General features: G+C 40.0%; 1 protein-coding gene across 1 annotated transcript; it reads left to right on the top strand.

Annotated features, from left to right (window-relative positions):
* Positions 1-3,966: 3,966 nt before the first annotated feature.
* LOC145771002 (N-acetylglucosamine-1-phosphotransferase subunit gamma-like) lies at positions 3,967-4,728 on the top strand. Its single transcript, XM_082582742.1, has one exon. The coding sequence runs from the start codon at positions 3,967-3,969 to the stop codon at positions 4,726-4,728; it is 762 nt and encodes a 253-aa protein (XP_082438868.1).
* The last annotated feature ends 13,808 nt before the right edge of the window (positions 4,729-18,536 follow it).

Consider the following 18,536-nt stretch of genomic DNA (forward strand, 5'->3'; position numbering starts at 1 on the left):
CCTTTGCGATTTTTAGTTGAAAATTTTTAAGTTGGTTAAATTGTCATGAAACTAAAGATGACTTTATTGATAAAGTTTTAACCAACTTAAAATGCGGCCACCCCAACTTAAAACGAGGCAAATCATTTATATAGATTATGAACAGCAATGGGCCCAAGACGCTGCCCTGAGGGACTCCACTTGTTTCATTAGACCAGTCAGAAAACTCATAGTGAATTGTTACCCTGTGTCTACGATTCTGTAGGAAAGAGTCGAGCCATTTCTGAACATTGTCATGGAGTTTGAAAGCTTTCAGTTTTAACATCAATCTTTTCTGGGGAACCGTATCAAAGGCCTTCATAATATCCATAAAAATCACATCAGTGCAGCCACCTTTATCCATAGCTTTCACCCAATTGGCAACAGACTCCAGGTGCTGTGTCAAGCAAAACCTCCTTCGGATGAAACCATGTTGATTCTCTGATATTCAGTCTTCGAAATTAACCTCGGCAATCGGCAATTGCCGAGGTGATTGCCGAGGCAGATGCATGAATGGTACATTAGCTTCGGCAATAAAAATGCCGAGGCCGCACGAGCGCTTGTAAGGACCACAAGATTACAAAAATAACCCTATTTTTCTCAGACCACACCAGACTAGGAGGTTGATTCAATCTTACTATTGCTTAATGTTTTTATTTGGGTTACTTTCTACTTCGCCGGCGCTTATAGAAATAACATCAACAGACGTCGAATACATGTAAGTAATAGGTTAACGCGTTAACCTTTAGAGTGAGCTTTGTTAATTGCGGTTTGTGATAGATGTCTGGTTGCGTAACAACAACAGGTGCAATTTTATGCGCTGACAATGCTCATGTGAACTATAAAAAAAGTTTTCAACCTTATAAATACTGGCTTAATTGTTACGCAATAAGTTATTCTTTCTTTACCTGCTATAGATTATGAAACAGAGGGGACAGAAGGAAAAGTTAGTGTAGTATTTTGCAAAATTTGTAAAGAATTTTATGACGGAAACAAATCGGAATTAGAAAAGCTACGGGGTGCAGTTAAAAAAGTAGTACAAAATTGGATAAATAGTACTTCGGCAGTAAAGAAAAGTAATGCTTCCAATCATATGACATCGCGCGTTCATGAACGGGCAGTTTTGCGTCTTAAAAAATGATGTCGTCGTCATTTCTTATTGGGCGTTGTTGTTACGCAATACAACCGGTCGGGAACATTAAATCGATTTGTGCTGACTCGAACGTTGAATCAACCCAAAATTAACATACTTCCCTCCCCGTGAGTTATTTAACATGAATTATTGTAACAGCGTGGGTATCGCGTTGCTCGCTTTATCGCTACTTTTGGTATTATTACATCACAACAAATCAAACAATGCGGTCTTGATAGACTACTCTATTATATTTTTCGCTTCCCGTTTTACATGTTGTGGTAGCCTACAATTTTTTCGTAATAAACGTTCACAGCAATTGCCGAGGCAATTTCAACTTTTGCCGTTTGGCCTCGGCAACGTTTTTGCCGAAGTAAAAATATGCTAATTTCGAAGACTGGATATTAAGGAATTTTTTGCCAAGTGTTCAGTCATTCTTTCTCTCAAAATGGTTTCAAGCATCTTACATGGAATCAATGTCAAACTGATAGGCCTATAGTTAAGTGCCAAATGTCGGTCACCTTTTTTGAACACTGGAGTTACATTGGCAAGTTTCCAGACTTGAGGAAGTTGTCCTGTATCAAGAGAAAGCAGAAACATTTTCTGAAATGGGGACAGTAGTTGACTAGTGGTTTCTTTTAGGAGCCGAGGATGGATTTCATCAGGTCCACATGACTTTGAAACATTCAGATTCTTAAAGCAGTCTTCGACTTCTGTCATTGAAACTTGGGGTTGACTCATGGCATAAGGGACTTTTAGCACATTAAAGATCAATCGGTGCTGGTTCGACTCTCAGAGTGTGTGCTTGAGCAACGTATTCTAAGGGCTGCTTTCATTAAGCGGCACTTAGTGGGAATAGTTCCCTGCAACTACACTTCCACAATCAGAAACTTCACTTTGTCAATCTTAGTAGCCTAACCGGTCCTGCTTCCAAAGCCTCTACTACGAAAGTATGTGAAACTACCAGCAGGCCTTAAAACTCGTATTTTTTTCCGGCAGCCATCATGGTCATGGCCTACCGGGAGCTCCTTCTCGGCGGCCAAATCTGCGCGCTTGGAGGCTAAAATGCAAATAACGATAGCACAAGTAAATATACTTAAACTTGCTACAATGATCACTTAGTGTTGTTAAAGTCTGGGCGACGTCCTGCAATAGAATCGTTGTACCACGCAATAACTGCTTTATCGGGATTGTGATCCGGTATTGTGGGATTATCTAACGACACTAAATTGTTTCAACTGCTCGCTGGCTGCTCAGTAAATTGTTTCAAAAAGCAGGCCCGCAGCCCCGCACGCGGCCCGGATAACGACACACGGAATAGCGTAAAAGGGCCCCTCTTTCAACTGCATTACCGAATACTGCCTTTCATAAAATCTAACCATTTATACCGTCATGATGTCACTATTGAAGGTGTGAAGTCACTAACCCATAGCGAGAACATTTCTCAAATATGAAGACACGTGTTTTCCTCTCGGATGTCAACTAACCTAGTTCTCCTTTTTAACAACGATTCAATATCCGACAACATTGCATCGACATAAAAACAACAATATTGCAAGCCGATGTAAATTAGCACTTCGGATTAACACTTTGTTAAAATAAATGTGGGGAATTACAAACAAGACTTAGTCAAACAGGCAAATGCGCAAAGGTTTTTTTAAAAACTTTATTGTAGTCTTTTTGTAGATCATTTAAGAAGCGGAAAATTTGTCTTGTTTTTGTTCAGTTATGTTCTTCTAGTACTGCTCTAAAATCATGCAAAAAATCGCAAACGTGCGACTTGTGGTTTCGCGTCATGGTAATTAACACTATTACTCGCGCAAAATGGATGAATGCGCATCGCGCGTTGGCCGAATGCGCGGGTACAGCTGGTGATCGCAGCTGGATAATGGATATATTCCATATATACAATAGCAAATGTCCCGCACAATACAACAGTGGTGATTATAACGCGCTGACCTAATTCTGCTTCACTCTTTGATAGGCTACTACATATTTTCGACAGTTAATCCACAATCCTTCTATCGCAAAATTAAATAATTAGCTAGAAGAAACCGGCGGCCAAACTTGGCCGACTGAGAAGGTAGCACCGGTAGTCATTCAAGCACTACTTAGCGGGGGTCTGCTACTATTCGGTGAGTCCGATTCGGTGAGTCTGATTCGGTGAGTTCCTAACCTCTAACCCCTAATCCTAACTCCTAACCACTAACCCTAAAAAGGCAATAATAATTAGGCTACGGTACCCGATAATTAAAAAAAAATTGAAAAAATCCCCCGTTAATTGATTGGACTCACCGAAACGGGCCATCCTGACTTAGCGGCGATGGCCGCCGGCTGCTTTAAGGCTTGTACCAGGAATCACCAATCAAGGCTCTGTCAGTTCGAGGATAAAAATTCAAAACCAACCATTTGGATCTGATATATATATATATATAGAAAATGCCATGTCTGGATAGGATTTGCATCTCAAAAAGCAGGATCGCATCTAGATCCTTGAAATCTTAGATCCATACACCTTTACCCCAAAGCCCTGTAAAAAGCTTTGAATCCGCTTCTGGCTTCTGTTTTCACAAACATTCATACTCTGGATGTGGCTCCTGTCAATAAAAAACACAAAAATTCAATTTCTGTTTGTGCTCATATTTACTAGTGGTTGTAGGCACTAGGTATGACTTGCTTGCTTTTAGAGCATTGCCTGGCAACACTTCCTGAGTTCAGGTTACTTGAGTTCGAGTATTTTAATTTAACTGACTTGTCTGATTTCAGATATAGTGTTTGTGGCCTAGTTATAACAAAGATTGTTGTTAACAACAGTAATGCAATTCTCACTGGTGTGTATTTGTTGTTTAATTCTATTTCCGTCATGCAGTACAGAGTTTGTGGAAATGAGAATCGTTGATGATGTGTCAAACTATGGTTGGAACGTTCAGTCAGGACCAGATTCAAGTAAAAGACTCACCCCAAAGAAAAAACCAGCTGCTTTTAGTGGACCCAACCATTTAAAGAGTTTGTTGGACAAGTGCTTCACATTAGTTCAGCAAGAGTATAGGTATGAATTGTGCATGTTTAATAATGCCACTCAACATGAAAAGACCATGCGGTGGAATCCATATAGTGGCATATTAGGAACATGGACAGAATGGGAAATCCATAATAACACATTCATTTCCATGCTTATGAAAAATGGTGATGATTGTGGAACAGAAAACAGACAAGTTAAAGTTGTTTTTTCATGCGGAACAAACAATAACTTAACCTCTGTGAGTGAACCTTCACAATGTCAATATAAATTATTGTTTACTACACCTTTAGTTTGCCATCAAGACTCCATGCTCGTTTATCCTGTTTTGGCAGAATCACATCGCCATGAGTGGGATGAAATAGAGCAAGAGTTGTTTGATGAAATTATCACAGAGAAAGGATACCAAACAAAGCTGGCTCAGTTGTATTATAAAGCTGGATTACAATCCAGACCTAAAAAAGTATTCAGTAATTTTAATGGTTTTAATTCTTTAGAAGTGTGCAATGCTAAGTATCAGGAATTAGTCCAGGAAATGGATAAAATAAAAAAAAGTTGAAATCATTTTGCATAGCCCAACTGCCAACTAGAGATCTTGCGTAATTCAGACTATAAAACAATTATTATATTGAATTTATTTGAGTAAAAAAACAGAATTTTGTTACCAATGTTTACTCATAGTGTAACTGGGGTTTAACTTATTCATGAATAGTGTCAAAGTGTGACTTAGAAATTTTATTTATATTATATCATTTTAGCAGAACTAAGCTATGTGTATGACTTATATTGGAGCTCAATCGATATATCAGTTAGCCGATATTTATCAGCCAATATCAGGATTAGCCGATACAGACAAAATCGGTTAATAGTATACCGCTTAAACGTATCAATCGTTTATTTGAATCAAAACCTGAAATCCCAAACCAAATCCAATCTAATGTTAAGTAAAAACATCGGATAAGTGTATACCGCTTAAAAGAATAAGTCGGATAAAAGCATCAGGATTTGCTTCTCGTTTGCATACTTCATTCATTTAATCGTATAATTGTACCCGTAAGCGAAAAGAGAATGTCTCTTTTTTGCTTTGTAATGTTAAAAGGCGAAATAAAGCAAAGGTGAGACAGACGCATGCGATCAAAACAAAGGCAAGTGTCTGTAATCCCAGACGATAATCTTATGTGCTAGACCAGGGGTGGGCAAAGTTGTTCAAAGAAAGAGCCGCTTGCAGGTAAACCATAAACACCGGCAAACAGCAAAATTAGTTGACACAAAATAACATAACAGCAATAAAAACGCAATGATTGTTTATATCAGTTTTGTACTTGACTCGCTAATCTCTGAAAATTTGGACGATAAGTTGTTAATGCTGTGCGAATTAATTCTTCCAAGTGTTCATTTGTCAAGGTTGCACTATGTTTTCATTTTACAAAGTTATAAATTTGTAGAAAAATGAATAAGTAAGTTCTGGTGCTACTTCTAGGCTTCAACTAATCGCTGCTTAGCGACTTTACTAAACTTCCAATTGTTGCTGACTGAACGCAAAATGAGCCAGGAGAAGCACAATGTTGCTTTTGCAACGTCACAATTCCATTGTTTAACAATGGCTACAGTAAAAGAGAGACTCCTTTTTGATCTTTGTGTTGTATTTGGCGCAAATTAGATTTTGAAGATTTTAATTTATTCCAACCGATTTTTGCGCCCCATATCAGTGTGGTGCCCATGGCTCGAGCCAGGCCTGCCATACCCTAAGTACACCAATGCTTGGTTGACAGCGCGAGATAACATTTATTAGTATAATCCTAATTTTTTTGTAATACGATTCAATGCAAGAGCCACAAAATTTATGTTCAAGAGCCGCATTCGGCTTGCGAGTCGCAGTTTGCCCACCGTTGTGCTAGACATTGTACTGCAAACAACCAATTTTCGCACAGCTGGGCTTTATTAAAACAGAAGAGCAGACATGTCACAATCAATGTGCGAGGTCTCGCGACGGGCTGCTTTGTATCTTGACCGAACTCGCTATTTTAATTATGGAATTCTTGAGCGGTATGTTATTATCGGTCAATGACCAGTAGGTCAATAACCTTTGATTGTGAAATCGTTGTTATGTAACTTAATTCTAGATTATTCTGTAAGATGCGAATCTGGAACATTCTGTTGTTTTCACAATTGCAAATATCGTTTGTCATGATGTCACAAGGATTGATTGCAATCTCTGATTGCAAAATCATTATTATGCAATGTATTTTCTAGAACCGCTTACCCTACGTGACAATCTAGAAACTTCTGTTGTTTACGATTTAAAGTTACTAGACCGAACAACCTTTTATAAATAGTGGTGTAATTTGCGTAATCATCATCATAATCCATTGTCGGTTTGTTCCCCACTAGTGGGGGTGCCCGATTGTTTCCGCGCAGCAATTGTTTTAATCCCTTTTCTCCATTTCACCCTGTCCCTTGCATCTTCCTCCTTCAGTCCGACTTTTTTAAATTCATCCTTCACTTGTTGTTTCCACGTTCTTCTTGGACGACCGCGTTTCCTCTTCCCATCCACCTTTAGATCTAGTGCCTTTCTAAGAAAACTTCCTTCCTCCCTCCTTATCACATGTCCATACCATCTTACTCCATTTGCCCTTGCCAGTTGGTCTATGGTTTCTCTCATCTCTAGCATATCCAACAATTCTTCAGTCGTTTTTTCCCTTCTCGTTTTCACCCCACACATTGCTCTCACCATTGACCTTTCCGTTCTTCTCAGGATTGCCAGTTCACTCTCTCTCAATATCCATGTCTCGCTACCATATAGCATTGCAGGCCGCACACAGCTCCGATATACTTTCCCTTTCATCCTTAGTGAGAATTTTCTGCCATACAACATTTCCCCACATTCCCTGAACTTTGCCCAGCCCAATCTTGCCCTTGTTGTCACCGCTGCTTCACATCCACCACTTCCATTTATCCGATCACCCAGATAACAGAAGTCTGTCACTGTTTCGATGCCATGGCAGAACTCATCATCATGGCCTTCCACTTCATTCCTTCCTTTACTGCATTTCCCACAAACAAAACACTTCGCCAATCTTGTTGCGGCTCTCTTGACATTAGCACATCTTGCATGTACCCACTTTCCACATTCCTTGCATTGCATTGAATTTGTCATCACTCTCTTGCCACATATTCCACAGGGATCTACTTTGCTCTCAACAACTGTTCCTTCTGCTCCACTCACCATCACTTTTGTTTTTTCAAGATTCACCTTCATACCCTTGGTTTCAAATGCTTCTTTCCATTTCTCAAACTTTCTCTCCAGTCCCTCCATACTATTACTTGTCAAGACCAGGTCGTCTGCATACAAAATTTCACTCAATAAGCCCTCCCTCACTCCTTCAGTTACAACGTCAACCACAATAGCAAATATCAGAGGTGACAAAACTGATCCTTGGTGTACACCAACCTTCACAAAAAACTCGTTTGAATAATTTGATCCAACTCTCACTTTTGTTCTTGCATCCTCATACATAGACATCACAGCTCTCACTAATACCTCCGGTATACCTCTTTTCCTCATTGCCCACTCCATCACTTTCCTTGGTACTCTGTCAAATGCCTTTTCTAAGTCGACGAAACACATATATAGTTTTCTCTGCTTCTCTCGGTATTCCTCCTGCATTCTTCTCAATATAAACAGAGCATTCACTGTACCTTTTCCTGGCATAAATCCAAACTGCATATCATTTAATTTCACCAATGTTCTCAACCTCTTTTCTAGTATTCGCTCCACAATTTTCATCCCATGCTCTAGTAGTTTTACACCTCTATAAGGCTCTATATGCACTGCAACTTCTCACATCCCCTTTTCTCTTGAACAATGGAACAAGAGTACTATGCTTCCACTCCTCCGGCATTCCCTCTCCATCTAATACCCTTTGGCTAAGTTGTAGCATTACTTCAATTCCCAACTCTCCACTTGCTTTTATCATCTCTACGCTCACTTCTGATGGACCGGCTGCTTTATGCAGTTTCATTTGCCCCATTGCCTCCACCACTTCATCACGAGTAAACTTTCCCACTGGACCCTCCACCAGATCAACCTCTGTCATATGATCCCATACATTCTCCTTATTCATAACATTTTCCATATGTTCCTTCCACACTTCTCCTCTGCTTTCCGGGCTGAAATGCAACTTCCCATCTCCACTCCTTATACATCTTCCCCCTACAATATCATTCCCATCCTTTTTCATTTGCTTTATGAGTCTGAATACTTTGTTTTGGCTTTCCCCCATTTTATTAAGTTCCTCCTCAGCACCATTCTTCATAGCTCTTGCAACAACCCTCTTTGCCTTCTTTTTCATACTCTTATACTTCTTTTTATTCTCTTCTGACCCATTTTTGCGCCACTGCTTGTATGCATCTCTTTTCTGTGAAATCGCATGCTTCACCTCTTCATCCCACCACCATGTGTCTCCACGATCCCTCCTCACTTTCTTTTTCCCACATACTTCATCACATGCTGCTAGGACACCTTTCTGAAATGAAGCCCACAAGTCCTGCGCACTCATGTTTACCAGCTCTTTTGCTCTTTTCACAAACTTAATTCTCGTTTCTTTTTCCTCCAGTTTCCACACATTTCTCACAAAAACTCGTTCTTCACAATTTTCTTCACTTTTTTCATATTTAAGTCTCCTACTACTAGTCTATGCTGCAACTCCCACGGAATTACTTTCACATTCTTCAAGTACTTTCTCTGTTCCTGCCCAACCACAATAAAATCAATTTCCGACTCATGTCCTCCTGAGCTGTAAGTCACCTTCCTTTTCTCTTTCTTTTTAAACCATGTGTTGGCAATACAAAGTTTCCTTTCATCACAAAATTCAAGTAGCATTCTTCCTTCCATGTTTCTCTCCCCAAAACCATACCCTCCATGAATGCCCTCGAACCCATTTGCTTGTTTTCCAACATGTCCATTAAAATCTCCTAATCCAAACCCCAACTCTTTTGAACTCCGTAAATCCCATTCCTCTGCCAAAACATCATAAAAACTTTCCTTTTCTAAGTAATCCCTACCACTTTGAGGTGCATATGCACAGATTAGCCTCACTACCTTCTCTTCAAAAGCAAGTACCATTGTCATCACTCTGTCACTCCTTCTTCTAACTTCTATTACTTTCTCACACAATTCCTCTTTTACCAAGAAACCAACACCACCGATTCCTGTGTTATTTCCTGACCACCATAACTTATATCTCCTCCCATTGACACCTAAAAACCGCGCTGACTGTCCCCTCCATCTTACTTCCTCTAGGCAACATATATCCACCCTTCTTTTTCTTAGTTCTTCACATATTTCAGTTCCTTTACCACACAAACTTCCCACATTCCAGCATCCGATTCTAACACCATAATCTTTTTTCAATGTTTTTTTTGTTTTCTCGGAACCCAGAGATTCTTCGCACCCCTTGCCCATCTAAGGGCTGCTGGGGACTAGGGGCCATTTTTAGCTTTCGCTGCATTTAAATAATATTTTGGAGCAAAGATTTTCCAGCCGGATGCCCTTCCTGACGCTAACCACAGTTATTGGCGGTGGGCCTAGCCTTTACTTAAAAAAGTATTTCCTGCAAGGCAGCAGGATTTCTAACAAGTTTTAGCCAACCAGTCAAGGTTGTTGCCCATGAGGTGGGACGTGGACCCACTTGTTAGTTTGGTGTGTGATCAAGACCAGTGTTCCCCGAGACCCATGGTGTAACAATCCATGGCGACTGCCCAGGGTTCAAAGGTGCTACTTGTACCACACACCTACCTCACATTATTATTATGAGAGTTGATGTTATGAGAGTTATAGTAATCATTATTATTATGAGAGTTGATTATTATGAGTTGATTGTGAGAGATCATTGTCGAATTGAATGGTTGCAGTGTTTGGGCTGCTGAATGGGGGGGGAATAACGCTAGAAAAAAGAAATTGTGTTACAGAAGTGCTAAACGTTCCTTTTAGGCCTTCACTGTGTAATTTTAATTAAAATATAATACTCCATGTGCACGTTTTCCTCAGAACATACAGCAATAAGTGTACAGAAAGGTCTTTAATTATATTGTTTTTAAAAGGAGGATTCTTGTTGTATTTTGTTATCCGTTTTTGATTTGTACAATAAATATCGTAGCATACTTTCATCGTATGCTTTTCAAGCTGATTTCATAGCACATTACTTTAAAGAATAAAATAGGCTTTCTATTAACACCGTAATTTAAATAGGTACTGTAAAAAGTACACAGAAGGGTGCCAATGCGGCAATGATGTAGTTGCAGTGAAAGTACAGTAAACCACTCTTATAACCCTCATTCATCTGAATGAACTAATATGTATAAGAAATCATCCGGTTTAAAATTCTCGTCTATATACCCATACTGTATGTTATATGCAAGGTTTACTGTACCGGAAATTAGCATACAGTATGTGCTGTAGATACGGATACGCCACTTTCAATCATTGTTTTATGCAGTCTCGAGTAAAGCGCAGTATGCCAGAGTGGTTAGTCTAATGTTCACTTCTCGACATTAGATCCCTTCACTGCAGAGTGCTTTACAATATCTAAGATTTTGGCGGTGCTGCCAAGCATTCAAACTGTAGGTGCGGTATCACATGCAACTCTTTGACGTTGACAACCGAAGTAGTGTTCAAGATGATCCTGCTTTATTCTTCTTGCAAGTACAGCAGCCAGCAGCAAACGTTTCTTGAATTATCGCTGGTAAGGACAGATACGAGAAGAGCATCTGAAGCTTTACTTAATAGCATCTTCTCTCTATTGACATCCCCAACTAAATCTGAAAATCAATGACCTATCAAAAATAACATTTAGCAATGTATGTTATAATTAGCACACGTGTTCATCACAAATTAACTAATAACTATAGGCCTACACATTACACAGGGATGCCAGATTAGTGAATCTTCTCAATATACAAGTACAGTAGCAGTAAGCACCATATGCTTATTGCTTAAATTTAAAAAAAACACTTAATATATATGACACATTACGTGATTCACTAGGCATCAGCTCTTAATTTTTACCAATGTCAACCATCATGACATAAAATTACATTATTTTATTGTGTTGATCTTACCTGATGAAACTGTTTTGCCCACTGTGCTGTTGAAACAGAATTTTTTTTCTTTTCACCACTTGGAACTTTGTACAAACAAAATTCCACATTTGTAGTGCTGCTACATTGTGGTAAACAGCAGTTTATTCCAATATTCCACCACATTTACACTTAACTTGTGACATTATCCAACTAAATAATCATAAGACAAGCAAGACACAACAATACCACAGGGTTGAGCATTACAACAGTATATATTTTACATATTTACAACATAGTTTAACATTCAAACGTTTTCGGCTTAACCTAAGCCCTCGTCAGGAATCTGAAAATATTAATAAAATGCAATAAATTTCAACTTCTTGAAGGTAACTAGCTAACTAATTGTAAGCATCAAGAAATACGCAGCGGTTAAAAGCAATAGTGTGGAAAACAAACAGACGGACGGAAAACAAAATTACATTAGAAAAAGGCAACTACATGACTACAAACGAATTAGCACCACAGGGAACGTGATCCATCTAACTTAGTAAATGTTTAGTAGAAAGGACGCGCCACCAGCAAATAATTGTTTGTTTAAATTTGGGTTGTAGCGTTTGATTAATAGCGCTTCCTGAATTTTTGTGTCAAATTGGGATTTGCCTTTGCGTAAAATTTTAAATGAGTCAGCAGAGAATTTTCGATTTGTGCAAAAGGAACACTCCATAATATGGTCTTTGATGGCACTTTTCTTTAAGTCTCTAAAGTTCAAATGCTCCCGTACTCTCGTGGTCAAATGTCTGGTGGACATACCGATGTATGTCAATGCCGAATCACACGGACATGTAAAACTGTATACGACATTTGAACAGAGAGGCGAAGGCATCTGGGACTTTTGGCGTCTGGGACAACTAGGACAGGAAAACAATGACTGGGACAGGAAAACAATGACAAAAACAAGTAAAACAAACTAGCAAAAACAACATCATCATCTTGCGGAAATTCAATTATACCCAGGGAAGTTATATCTTGAAGATATCAAGCGTGCTTTGATAAAACTTGCGTTGATAAAGCGATAATTTTAGACCCCAGTCAGCTAAACTCGTCACCTCCACACTGATCCAACGTTAGCAAACGTTGAATTAATGCAAAAACGACAGGCATCGCCAGCTGGGATGTAGTAGTGGCATGTCACAGTAAAATGATAAATTTGGGTTAGGCTACTGTATGTTTTACACGCTAAACCATAACAAAAGTAAAAAAAAAAAATTCCAATTCGGCATGTTATATCCAGTAGTTTTGCTGAATCTAGTAGTTTTGCTGAGTCAGCAAAACGTATTAACCACCGACAGAGGGCGTACGTGCCGACTTTAAAACAACGGAAGCTGGCGAACTAGGTATATTTATTAACTATGGTGAAATAGAGTGCGTAATTTCATTTGTGCAGTTTCGTTCAGTTGAAGAACATCGCAAATTAATTATTTTACCAGACAGCGCAAAAGGTTTGAAAAAAAAAAGCCTTTGCGATTTCAAAACAAACAATGAGTGTGAGCCGCGTTTTTCTACGATACCTCTATTTTCGTAGGCCACGTTCTATACTTAAAACTACACAGCAGGTAGGGGAAGACCTCGACCTACGAGCCACTTTTTAGATTTTTTGCGTTAACTTTTTTTTTGCTGAAGATAGACCGCTTAAATTTTTAAAGCATTTAACAAAACTATTGGGGCAGATCATGGGCAAGTTTCAGATGAATACCTTTAATAACGTATCAGTTATAAACTTTTTTCTGAAAGTTTCCAAAGTGGCTCAAGGGTCCTGCTGGTAATGACTCATAATCCACCCCGAATTACCCATGAGCCACTGCAATTAAATCAACCAACTTTGTTTGATTTCTGTTATGAAATGTATTTTAGACGCAAAAAAACACAAGCATACAAAAAGTACAGTAGGCTACAAAGGTACTATTAATGGACCAACTGAACAATCCCCCCCCCAGCGAAATCCGTAGTTTTTTCGCCCCTCTTAGCATAGCTCAAAATAAGGGTGGGGGAGGGAAATAGTTCGGCTTAGAACAAGTGGCGGAAAGATTTCAGCAGACCATTTTCCCTCCCCACCCCATTTGGGGATATGCTAGGAAGGACGGAAAATCTCTAGATTTCGATAGGGGGGGGGATATTCTTCAGTTGATCCTGATTAATAAAACACATTACATGCTGCTAAAGAAATTGTCCTCAGTTTAAGCATTTAACACAAAACCTATTCAATGTTGTAGCAGGTTAAATCTACAGAGAAATGCTTAATCCCTTGCGTCCGTTTAGTGGAGCCACTAGAATTTGGTGGAGGAAGCAACAATACGACATCACATATTTGCACAGAGTGAATGTCTTCAACAACAGGTTCAACAAAACCATTTCCCTTTGGATTCCTTCTCAAAAAGGACACCTCTACATCATCTTTTTCTTTTGTGATCTTTCCAATAAAGTCCACGTCTCGTTTCTCACAAAACTTAACAACCACAAAGTCCCCAATGCTAACCGTAGTTTCATCTTTCGAATCATTGATCGTGTCGTCTACCTCACTTTCATCCGAACTGTTGTCATTAAGATCCAGAACAGTTGCATTTTCAGCTTCACTTTCCGAATCTTCTGACAACACTTTAAAAATATTTCTCTTTTTCTTCTGTCCCATTTGAGCAGGTTTTCTTGCAGCAACCTGGAGGCTCACATCTTCAACAGAATTGGGTGTGGTAGCATTTTCTGCTGGTTTAGCCGGCGAGTCAGTGATGACTGCTGATTTTACTCGCTTACGTGTACGGTTTGTCGCTTTTTTTCTCAGTTGAGCATGAGGAAATGGCTTCACCTGTTCTGGTGTTAGGTCTACCATCCGGCTGGTGCTAGGAATATTTCTGCTCTGCTTGACGCAGGTTACAGCACCGATTCCATGCCTTGTTCGGGCAGTTGATCTGCATGAAGGGCACCTGTTACTAAATTTACAGAAGCAGCAACATTACCACCTTCAACCAGCTCATTATGTCCGGTTGTTCAGTTACAGCACTGGACATAAAATCATCATCTGAAAATACATTTCTGTCAATTTTATAAATGCCAGTTTTCTTAAATTCTGACACGATATTTGAAGGTGTCATAGCTCTGTAAAAAGCTTTTCCACTGAGAGATGCCAGATGGTAAATTGTTAAAGGGACTCCAGGGTTGTTAAGCATTCAGCCATCACATGCAGAGTTGTAGTATGCCTTAAAAGGCCCATAGACTGAGACATCTAGAGGTTGTAAGCGATGGCTACAATGTGGTGGAAATGTAATGATTGTTACACCATTATCACGAGCAATTTTAACCACCTCCAGTGATAAATGGCTGTGATGGTTGTCCATGACCAGCACAGAAGGAGAATCTTTAGATGCATTCATATGTTTCAAAAAATGTGAAAAGTTTTTGGTCACAGCGGTAAACCATAATCTCTTCGTGGGAAAATTGTAACATAAGATTCCCGAATCCGTTCGTCTGCATGTAGGTGACCGAAAAATAAACACTCTTTCGAAACGTCTTTTCAAAAGTGTATTCCTGTAAAATTAGCCGCGGCTATCGAAATCGAAATGCAACGCCTTGCACCTCTAAAAACTGTCACTACGATACAGATTACTTGGATAAAAGACGGAGAATTTGTCCAGCTAGCAAGCACCAAATAAACCAGTTAAATGTGCGACCGACTTCCAACAAACAACTTCGAGAATGAATCAGAAAAATTTGTGATAACTCAAAGGCACGAGAGCAGTTCGTGTGACGCAATTTCATGTCCAAACAGGTTTCAACTGAAACAGGTTTAAACAGGTTTGACACGAGTCTTACGGACGATGGTGCAATTTTGGCTCGTGTTTTAGGAATTTCCATGACGTAATATTCAGTAGACCCGAACGGTTTCTACATGACGTTTGACCAGGCTAACAATCGTCTGGAACATAGCGGCCCCTAGTTATGACAGTCTAACATGGCATAACTAAAAAAGAATTGACGACAATTGTGAGCCAATGAATAAAAACACATGATACACAAATTGTTTGAATCACTCACGTTTAAGTTAATACGCAAATACAAAGGGCATGCAAAGAATGAACAGCCATAAGAATAAACACGACGATACATGAAATTGGTACCATAGGTATTAGGTACACGCAAAAAATGACGCTATATACCATGGTTGCGATAATAACCGACTGTTCTGGGCTCAGACAAGTGTCGGCCACCGCAGACAAAACCAGGCTCAAACCCTAACACTTAGGTGTTCTTTACGGGGGCGAGGCACGAAATATCCCTCAACACACAGTCTACTTTCACTTTCCCCGTACTCTCATCATAGTTGCAGACGGCAACTTTAGCTCTACGAACCACAGGCTTCCCTTTCCTAATTTGTGGAACTACCTCATGCACCCTCCCAAGTTGATACTTCCCACGTTTACCAATGTCCTGAAAAGAACCTACCACTACCAGTTGACCAGGCTCCAAATTCTCGGCCATTTTTAGCCATTTTTTCCGGACCTGAAGACCTGGCAAGTAAAAATCGATCCATTTACTCCAAAACTGCTGAGAAAGTGACAAATTGAACCGATAATCCCTTCTTAATTGGTCACGATCATGTGGTTGCCCAACAGCACAGTATGGGTCTAAGTATGGGGTCAAAAGTGAGGCAGGGGTGATGACAGTAAAATCCCTAGGGTCATCACTCAAAGGTACCAAAGGGCGTGCGTTCACGATCCGAACGGCACTGCCTGTGTACGTAAGCAGTTCAATAAAATTGGGCTTACGACTTGAAGCGTCCAAAATGTGAAAAAATGCAATTTTAAATTGTTTAACCATTGCCTCCCAGGCGCCACCTTGCGCCGGAGCATACGGAGGTATAAATTCCCAGTTTATCTCTCTCTGTCTCAGGGCGTTGTGAAATTCAGCTGATTCTATCAACTCGGGTAACTTCTTAGATGCTGCCTGAAAGGTACTTCCATTGTCGGAATAGATAGCATTAATCTGCCCACGTAAATCTGTAAACCTAGTAAAGGCAAGTAAAAAATCACTCAGCGACAATGACGTAACCAGCTCAACATGAATAGCGCGAGATGCCATACATGTGAACAAGAGTCCCCAAGCTTTTTTGTGACTTCTACCTTCAACAAAAGTTAAAGGTCCAAGATAGTCTAAGCCGCAATCAAAAAAGGGTTTCCTATGCGCAGTTGTGCGAGACAAAGGTAAATCAGACATGAGCTGCCTTATAGGTCGAGCTTTCTCAATCGCGCATACACCACAATCATTAAGATACCTCTTCATGGAGGCATTACCATTAGCGATCCAAAACTTCTGTCGCGTAGACAACAAAGTGTGCTGTACTCCACAGTGCGCATTTCCATTATGATGCGACAGTACAACAAGCCTAGTGAAGGGGTGCTTCGAAGGCAAAACAATCGGATGCTTTGCTTCAAGAGAGATCTCGGGAGAGTTACTTAAGCGCCCTTCAATGCGGATTACACCAGCGTCATCTACACAAGGTCTGTACTTTTTAAGTGTACGTAATTCTTTCAAGCGTTCCTTCTCACGTTGCGAAGCGCCAACACTACCTCGCTTTATCACTTCCTCAAGGGCATCCGGCGATCGTTTGGTCATTAAATGTACCACATCGCCATACACGCTCTTCTGAACAAACTTCACAGCCAACTCTGAAGCACTGTTAAGATAAGATGCATCCAGTTTTGGCTTCACAAAGCTACGCTTTCTCGTTTTACAGCACAAAAATTCAACAAAGGCAACCAAATAAGCGATTCTCTTTTTCATAACATACAAAGAAGGTGCGGCCTCAATCAATTTGTGAAGACCACCCTGTCCAACGTCAAGCGACTCTTCTTCGTCACGAAGATATAGGCTATGGACAGGTACTGGAGTGGCATTTTCTACAGATGGAATTTCCTCACACTGGTAGAGAAGACTAGAACCATTTAACCACAACTCTCGAAACTCTTTCTTTGTAATAAGATTTGGCCTTGTGCCAACATCAGCTGGGTTCATATTGGTAGGGCAAAAACGCCAATCCTGGGCTCCAGACAACAATAAAATATGCTCAACTCGACGCGTAATAAACTTATTCAAACGTAAATCAGGGTTTTTAACCCACTGCAACACAGTACGAGAATCACACCAAAAATACTTAAGGCAGTCAGGCATCTTCAATGCCTCGTAGGCCTGCTTCACGAGTCTTGCTGTATTCAAAGCGGCAACAAGCTCTTTCCTAGCTATCGGCCAAGAAAACTGATTTTTTACAACAATGGTAGATTTACCCAGAACGAAAGACACACTCGGAACTCCGTTAACCAATCTACGTAAGTAAACAACAGAAGAGAAAGCTTGATTCGAAGCATCACTAAACCCATGCAATTGATATGAAACAATATCATCCGGACTGCACACACCAGAGTTTGCAAAATACCATCTCGGTAACGAAAAATCCTTAAGCAGGTCCAAAGAGCGAAGCCACGACTCCCATTCTTTAACAAAGCTATCAGGGACCTCGGTGTCCCAATCAAACTTGTCTATCGCCAATTGCTGAAGTATAAGGCGTGCTTTTAGAAAAAATGGCGCTCCAAAGCCTAGCGGATCAAAATTTTGTCCAAGCTGACTGAGCATACTTCGGCGCGTGTGTTTAGCTAAGGGCTTTAAGGAACATGCGATACGCATCTCGTCAGACTCGGTTTGCCACACACAACCCAATGTCTTCGCTGATGGCAAAGTCATATTTTCAGTCTGAAAGTCAATGTCACGAATCAAAGGTGAAAGCATCTCATTATCCAAATTTGACAAGACAATCATAGCCTCCTTGTTAGCACTCCACTTACCAAGTTTAAACCCACGGCTATCAAACAAAGCAATTGATTCATGAGTGATTTGCTGAGCTTCCTCTAAGCTATCAGCCGAAAATATAAAATCATCCATGTACATATTATTTGCAATATTGCAGAGAGTCAATTCACCAGCACTGCTGGGATTCTGCTCGATCATTTTCTTTATAGCCAAGCAAGCGATATATGGGCTACTCTTTATTCCCCAAGGGTGTACACAAAAACGAAATGGTACCATCCTACCATTTTCAAGGTCATCATCTTCAAACCACAATATACGAAACAAATCCCTTTGCAACTCAGGTAACTTTATTTGAAAGAAGCATTTAGTCACATCAGCCATGAGACCAAATCTACCAAGCCGAAATCTAGCCAAGACATCTACCAGAGGGTTTAACAA

The sequence above is a fragment of the Aplidium turbinatum genome, chromosome 5 (assembly GCF_918807975.1).
Source record: "Aplidium turbinatum chromosome 5, kaAplTurb1.1, whole genome shotgun sequence".
In the NCBI taxonomy this organism is placed as follows: Eukaryota; Metazoa; Chordata; class Ascidiacea; order Aplousobranchia; family Polyclinidae; genus Aplidium; species Aplidium turbinatum.